The sequence below is a fragment of the Etheostoma cragini genome, chromosome 4 (assembly GCF_013103735.1).
Source record: "Etheostoma cragini isolate CJK2018 chromosome 4, CSU_Ecrag_1.0, whole genome shotgun sequence".
NCBI lineage: Eukaryota > Metazoa > Chordata > Actinopteri > Perciformes > Percidae > Etheostoma > Etheostoma cragini.
Genome location: NC_048410.1, coordinates 27,167,993 through 27,176,204, shown reverse-complemented (window position 1 = coordinate 27,176,204; position 8,212 = coordinate 27,167,993). Strand labels below are relative to the sequence as shown.

The window sequence follows — 8,212 nt, the reverse complement described above, 5'->3', positions numbered from 1 at the left end:
CTATAGCAGCAACCCTTTCGACCTAGAGGTGAACTGTACCCCGCTCCCCCCTCTCCTTTACCCTTCTCACACAGCTTGTCTGTGCATGGTACCTTCTCAGCAAGCAGGGGCGCCAATTTCACAATTCCCCACACAGTGAAATGATTAAGAAGAAAACCGCTTGGAGGAAAAACTTTCAAACGGGCTTTTATTTTGAAGGCAAATAACACAATGGGCGTGGCGTAAGCGGGGGCGTGGCGTGAGCAGTTGCAGGCCGCAGAGATAACAGATCCGAAGCGTCACGTCCTGACAATAATAGGAAATATTATGTAGAGAGATGGCTAACGTTACCTCTCTTGAATATAATTATATATTAACAACATTTTGAAGGTTGGTTGGTTAGTTATTGATAATAAGACTCTCTATTACAACCAAATACATGTAGAATACTACTGGTTTGGCAGCAATGACGCATGTGACCAGTAATGACTCTTCCTTCTTTACACTGTTCCTTGGCTGTTTGTGGTAGCAATGCCCGATGCCCCTTAACTAGCAAGCTAGTTTGTTAAAAAACAATATTTATTTTCCTTCGTAACGTCAGAAAGAAGGGACTCCCAATACGGCGGTGGACTTCACTTTAAGGTGAGGCTTTCAGTCTTCTGTAGTTTTCTTTAAATGACGTAAACTAAACGTATTAATCAAGGCTAACATGCACAAGCTAACATGTCAGTTAGCCGCAGTCAGTAGGACTGTGGTGGTATGTTTTTGAATCACAATCGTTCACACTGTTCCAAGTTTGGAATGACATTAGACTTTATATAGCTGGTTGTGTAAGTGTGAACAAGTACATGGAACTTGACCCTGGCTCTTTGCTCTCAAAGTACTTACACAGAGATAGACATAAACACAAGGACTGTAAAGCTGAACAATGTAAACGTAACCATTGGATTACTATGTACAGTTGTACCGTTTTGTATTTAAAATATGCATATATACATATAAACATGCATTATGTGTGCGTACACATAAGTAAGCTACATAAATCCAGGTAAACAAACTGTTATATGAAAATATTAAACAGTAATGCAAAAGTGCAAATTGTGTTGGAATAAATAAGTACTTATTAATATAAGAGGTTGCTTATGGGGTAGGTGGATATGACAGTACAATGTATGCTTGATAGCCATTTACATGTTTAAATGATGTGTTTAACACTATAAAATATCTAATTTACTTGAGGTGGGTGCTTGGTGTTACTGGGTTACTGTGCAGGGATGGGCCCTGACACCATGGAAAGGTTTGGGTGTTCATCATAGGGACAGTCAAAAGAAAAAAAAAAGTACTAGAGAGCAGGAAAAAGAGGCCGCCCCCCACGGCGCAATCTTGATCTTCTTTGTAAGTTATTGTACTTTAGTACAGTTTTAAAGTATTTGTACTTTTACTTGAGTGTTTTCATTTCATGGAACAGTACACATCTAATCCACTGCATTTTAGGGGGAAATATCTTAACTCCAGTACATTTATCTGATACTTGTAGTTATATAACCTGCCACGGACTTGTCACTGCATTGTGGCTTGTTTGAAAATGTCCAGATTCTGCCTGACACCTGTCTGAAGGCTGCCACATGCTTTCCAGTAAGGTGCTAATGTCTTAGGGGATCTCGGCCTTGCTGACAAACTCTCCGATCTCTAGCTAACTGCAAAGAGATCATAACAGACTCCCATGTGTCCCTATGTAAAGTGATTAATGGACCTAGAAAAAAATCTAATTATCCTTGTTATGCTTCATTAAGTAGGTACGGCTATACTCTCTCATGTAGTACAACTGTGTTATTTGTACCTATTCTGACATGGTGTATTTGAATATTGCTGCATTCTGTGGTCCCTAAACAGTCTCGGAAGTAGAGCATAACTTGGGTATTACTGACTATAAAGCTGGGACTCTCAATGATTCATTAGGCCCAGTTGTAGTCATGTGTGATGATGCTAGTCCTAATAGTAGCCATTTCATTCGTTATATTGTTCCAGTATCGAGGTATTTGGTCAAAAATATTGATATATATATTGAATATTGATTTTCTTCACATTGCCCAGCCCTGTAGAGAAGTATAAGTACTAGACTCCTTCAACAGGTCTGGACCACTTGTAAATTCCTTTTGTACTTCCTTGAAAATGCCACAAATTCTTTGTTTGTACATGTGTCTCTTGCATGAGGCCCATTGTTCCCATGCGAGAGAAAACAGCACATACTGACACTCATAGCAAACTATAATTACATTTAGATTGCATATTAATGAATTACTAACTTACATGATAACACATTTTAATCATGTAAGTTATAACAGCTAGCTGTTTTTGTGGATGACTTCGTAGGTGAAACCATGCTCCTGGATCCCGAAGCGGCTGCAGATCGACGTGTTTGACCGAGAAGCCGCTGTCGCCGCAGCCATCATCGGAACGACGATGAGCGAGCCGTGTATCTACGACAAACTGTCCGAGAGCATCGACATCCTCCGGCAGTCGGGTTACCGCTACGGCATGTCGGAGAGGGAGATCGAGAGGTTCATCAAGCAGGTCCTGGAGACTAACGAGCCCAGGAGAGAGCCTCCCCAGTTCCCCATCCTGAGAGCCACCATAAAGGTCAGGCCCGCCAACGCAAATATAATTAATGCTAATACCCCTAATCGACAGAACAATGAATCAATGAATCACTGAAGGCCTTTATCACATGAAAGTTCTTAAAATCCCCCCAAAAAAGCCTGAAATATGAGGATTTGGATTTGTAAGAGAAGTTTTGTCTTTAGAAAATACATTTTTATTTCTGAAAAATAACTTGCCCTTTCGCAACAGAAGCGTTGGTAATGTCTCTGTTGTCTGTGCAGTTTGTGGTGGCAGTGGGCTTCCTGCTGGTGGTGGTCCTGGCCTTCACATACCCTCAGAGCCCCCCGCAGCTGGGTCTGGTCAACCTGGGCTGTTATAACTGGTCATCACCACTCAGCCACGTCCGCCTGCTGTCCCTGCCCATCGCCAAGAAGTACAATCTGCAAGGTGTGAAGCATAGAGAAGCACATGCGCACACAAACACATGTTTCAGTGAGGAAGTACTGGAAATCTTAAGGATGAATAAAACAATTATTTATTACAGAAGTGCAACACACATTGGTTGCGTCAAGAGTTGTGTAACCCAAGTATAGGAGTCAGTTGTTACTCCTACAAGTAATCACAACTCACGCTTTCCCATATCCATTCTTTGGATGAATTTGACTTGTAGTACGTTTATAGTAAATGTTTATGCGTGGGTGCCCTGCAGGTTTCCATGAATGGTGGAGTGCAGGCTCTCTCAGGCAGAATCTGGTCAACTGTTCGGGCTGTGCAGAGATCTCGTCGGTGATGGAAGTCCCAGAGAGCCTCAGAGGGACGGTGAATCTGCGACGGGGGCCACAGCTCGTCCTGCTAAAGGTCAGAGGTCAATCCGATGGGCCTCCCCTTCTGACACAGACGGGTGATAACTTTGTAAAGGATCTTTCTGTTTTTCAAACAGAAGACTAATGTGTAGTAGTAGTAGTAGTAAATGTAGTAAATATCAACAGGGCAAGAAGTTGTCGTGGGTGTGTGTGCATGAATGGGTCCACAGTAGGAAAAGTATTGAAGTTACGATTATTTAACATGATTACTCATTGTCTTTTGGAAAGATGTTGCAATTTTTCAACGTTAAAAACAATGCAACAGTTAAACAAATCAAGAGTGTACACACCTCAAACTGTGAGATTTCCCTTATTGCTTTACCTGTTTAAACTTTTGAAATTCCCATTTAAACAAAAGATATATTCAAATGTTGGCTGAGAGAGATTAGCCTTCAGAACGAGCAAAAGTCCACATGTCATTCAGAACATAAGACACAATAAGAATTTTCTTGCAAAATGTAATCCGCGAAATGATAGTTTTTCTCAATAACGTTGTTTTTGTAATAGTTATAGGAGTCAAAATTGAAAATTGCAATCAAAATTTGATTAATTGCAAAGCCCTAGTTCTCAGGCAGTCTGGGACAAAGTCTATAAGGGGGATGGTTAGGACGGGTGGGGGTGGTGAACCAAGGGTGATCATAAAAACAGAAGAAATTAATTATAATATTATAATATGAATGTAATTATATGAATAAACCATATATCAGAAAGGTTCAGATCCTACTGGTTTGTGTTTGTTTCTACTGGTCTGTGCAGGGTGGGGAGTCCCTCAGTGTCCAGCGGCAGCAGCTGGAGGAGCTCTACCTGGCCCACTCCGGCTCCATGTCCATCCTGCTGGAGGAGGACGACGGTCTGCACAACCACAACCTCGGCCTCCCCCAGGGACCCGCCAACTTCACTATGCTGTGGTACACATTTAGGTTCAACAGTAACAACAGTAACGTTACACATCATGGATAAAATCGTTTGTAGAAGTCGTTATATTGTTTTGGGGACAACAACATGACTGGATAGCTAGCTTGTCTTGTTCAACATACTGTCAAATTATTTTTACTGATTACCAACTGTAAACAATGTTATTGACTTTGAACCACGCTAGCATAGCGTTAGCTTTCTGGCTTGTAGCTCAGCTGAGCGGACAATAAGTATCTCCCATTGCTAAGGGAGGCAGGTCATACCTAAGGTCTGTTCTATACCCTTGAGCAGTGAACGTTTGCATTTCATTAGAATCTTATGGGATGAGAAAGATTGTTCCAGGTATTAGTCAAGCCCTCAGGCAAAGCCCGGGAAACAGAGTAAGTGTTTGGGGAAAGTTTTGATTTTGATTGTAAAACTAATTCAAATCTAAACTTATGTTTTAAAAATATGTTATTTGGCAAGTGACCGTGGTATAAGCGGGTTAATGCCCATCGAGGAGTCCATTGTCGGGTATTAATGAACTTTGGCGGAGGCAACAGTTCACGCCTTGCCGTCGTCCAGTGGTTGGTGCAGGAGGTGAAAACTGGACTGAACATTTTGGACCTGTGAATATCTGTCCCTATCTATACTTACTGATAGAGAAACTATATGGAGTAAATGTTTGATGACATTAGACAGTGTATTCTATATCGATGACGTTTCGTGTCTGGGATTGTTCCGGTGCCGCCAGATGTCGCTTATTTTCAGCCGGATGCCGTTACCTTCAACTTTCTTTGTGTTGGCCCAGTGGTATTTATTGATTTTTGGTGTGTGTTGATTGTTGCAGGCGGTTCAGCTCTGGGACCAGGGAGAAGGTTTTGAGGTGGCTCTTCCCGAAAGCGGAGCTCTGCCCCCTGCTGGACAGCGCTGGGACCATCTTGCAGCGCTGCCTGGTCACCCACAGCACAAACTCCCAGAGTAAGGTGAGTTCACATGTCCAGACAGAACAGGAAAACAGGGTTCTTGATACTGACGGGAGTGATGGACAAAGAACCACGTTGTAATAAACCAGAAATATTGTTTAACAAAATCTCGCTAGATTAAGTGACTTTTCAGACACTCTTAGCGAATCTTATCTAAAAAGCCACTAACGCAAATTTAGCAACTTCAGTATATTATAGATGATTTCCACGCATGCTGCTCAGAGTAATCAGAGTCCATGGCTCTTCTGCCAACAACACAAGGTCTTTCTCTTCCTCTCATCTTGCGCTGTGAGCAGCAGGCCGTCAGCCAACAAAGCCATTAAGCTTTATGCAAATGATACGCAATTATATCACCAATATGCAAAGGAGCACATTTTAAGCCAATACCGTTACGAATATTTGGTTATTTCAAAATCTGAAATGCCAACAAATCGGCCGATGTGTATACATGAAAAAAAAAAGAAATGCGTTACAGAACATAAACAGATTTCCCTAACATTAGTTATTTGTAGTTATTTATGGGTTCTCACTACAATAATATGCTTATAATTTGTTTTATTGTCACAACAGAACAGAGGAACATCATAACAAATTAAAGGTCTGATAAATGAAATGTATAAAGATACAAACTTAAGATATAAAACTTAGTCCTTTGAACAAAAACACATTAACAAAACAAAATCAGGGTTGCCAAAAGGGACGTTGTAGAGCGTCCTCTGGTGGACAGACTATGCAACGCCAACACTCTTAGCATGGTTGACAGTCTGTTTTTATTTTATTAATATTTATTTATCAGAATCATTTATCCATCTTTTTATTTATTTATTTATTTTTAAATCAGCCATTATGAATGCCGATACCGATATATACAATACTGGAAAAATATTGGCCGATATATCGGTCAGGCTCTACTCTGTACCATAGCAAGTTAAATACAGGTCCTTTTTCTTGATGCAGTGAAGTTTGATATTGCATTACTACATGGACATAAATAAATACCCTTTGGATGAAGTCATTTGCGTACAATTGTTTTTTTCTCCATGACAGTGGCTGGTTTTATAGATTTGCAATTAGCTAGCCAGTGGGAGCACTATTTGCATTGTTAGCTCGACGCGGCTAGCACTGCACCGCTATTACCGGAAGAAAGATTTGAGCCATTAAAACTGCAACTGATAGACTGTGCACTGTGGCACAATAATAATGATGTTTCTGCATGGACACATTTTAACAATTAAAATGTGACCAATAATTGTTTAATCTAATATTATATTGCATACCCCTAATGTAGCTCTCCATCACTCGCCACAAATGAACTCTCAGCCTCTGTTCTAACGTTGACTTGTGTTTCAGGGTGTCGGGGTGTTTGGCTGGCTGGTGGTGGGCGAGGGGCTGCCAACAGTTCGAGTTCTACCTGTTCAGCGCTGTCAGAAACACTGCAGCTCCTTCAACCTTTGGCTGACACCTGGAGACATGGGTAACACCCGTTTTAAATCCACAAACACATTAGCTGGACAAAACGATAACTTCAGGCAGAACAGACAAACTTTGGTGTGGTGCCCCCACCATAAAAAACTATATCTTAGCCACTGCTTTAACTGTACCTCAAAGTCTTTGAAGGGTCTGCATGCTGCATCTGTTCTCCTGATCCCTAAAATCAAACAGTGGAATGAGGCTGCTGAAGCTGCCCGGTCTGCTGAACACGCAGTTGACGGTTGTTCCCTCTGACCTTTTGTAGTGTACGCTGACCCCCGGTACTGGCAGATGGAGCTGTTCCCTGGCCGAGGCCAGAACATCATCTGTGACGGATCTGCCTTTTAAGTCAAGGACAGGATGTGCAAATGACGGCTGTGACTGTCGAATTTTCCGAGCTCGTCGGCCTTTCTACGGCCCCGCCCACCGATGCCTTAAACCCTCCAGGCTTTTTTTTCCTGACGCCCCTATCCGTCCAAAAATCTTCCTAGCGTCCTCAGAGAACTGGAAACCACTGCACAAGGGAATAAAGGGATCCTCCTGCCGGTGTCAAGGGTCGAGGTCAGAGGATTCAGAAATGACTTTTTGACTATGTCCTGGTGTCTTTAAACTCCTCTGAATGTTCTGGATGTGCTGTGCTCGTGCCATAGCTTCAAACAGATGTCTAGCAAGTAATAGAAATCCATGAAATCAATGGGTGTGTCTCTGTCAGAAGGTCGTGAATCTCTGACTCACAACCCACGTCTCTGGTGCTGTTCACTCGGTTAAAAACTAACTAGCCAAGCTTTGTAGATGGGATCAAAAAAAAGGTAAGCCATCTTTTTTGGCCAGAGGCAGTATAATGTCTTCATGTGTGGATGAAATGTCCGCAGCTGTACCAGGTTGATGTAAGTCGACTTCAAGTCAAAACAATCTTAAAGACAACCCCGGCCCAAACAACCAACATAAACTCATGAATGATTTTCGATGTTTAGACTTGCTGGACGTTCACTATCTCCTGTAGTTCTGAGACACACCTGAAGCATCACAACTCTGCTCTTCATCTGGTTTGTTCCTTACTGATAAAGAGCCAGTTCACCCAAGTTACAAAAAAACACTATCTGTAACTCTAGTGGTATATAGAACTCACTGTCAGCATTTTTCATTGGAACTTAATTACCATTCTAACATAAATATTGATTATTTTCTGTTAATTAGTATCAAGGCCTGCATATGTTAAATACTGCTCACTCTGCCAGCTGTAAATTGTACCGATATCACCTGAGAATATAGTTTTTGTTAATTAACATTACAGCTGAGTCATTTTACTAAACCTTAGGGACTAAACCTTGGGAACACCCTTTGGAGTTTGCAGAGACACTAATAAAGTAAAGAAGAGAGAATACTAGAGAGAATGTACATTTTTCTGATTTGGGTGAA

At 41.6% G+C, this 8,212-nt stretch overlaps 1 protein-coding gene across 4 annotated transcripts; it reads left to right on the top strand.

The window, feature by feature from the left end:
* The first annotated feature begins 251 nt into the window (after positions 1 to 251).
* Positions 252 to 7,736, top strand: c4h6orf89 (chromosome 4 C6orf89 homolog). Of its 4 annotated transcripts, XM_034868285.1 has the most exons (8): positions 254 to 621; positions 2,353 to 2,619; positions 2,862 to 3,027; positions 3,290 to 3,438; positions 4,200 to 4,351; positions 5,188 to 5,323; positions 6,674 to 6,797; positions 7,059 to 7,731. In XM_034868285.1, the coding sequence occupies exons 2-8, from the start codon at positions 2,443 to 2,445 to the stop codon at positions 7,139 to 7,141; spliced, it is 987 nt and encodes a 328-aa protein (XP_034724176.1). In that variant the 5' UTR covers positions 254 to 621; positions 2,353 to 2,442; the 3' UTR covers positions 7,142 to 7,731. The 4 variants fall into 4 exon arrangements, with proteins under 4 accessions (XP_034724173.1, XP_034724176.1, XP_034724175.1 ...); XM_034868282.1 differs by having other exon boundaries at positions 252 to 621; positions 6,674 to 7,735; XM_034868284.1 differs by having other exon boundaries at positions 268 to 369; positions 6,674 to 7,735.
* The last annotated feature ends 476 nt before the right edge of the window (positions 7,737 to 8,212 follow it).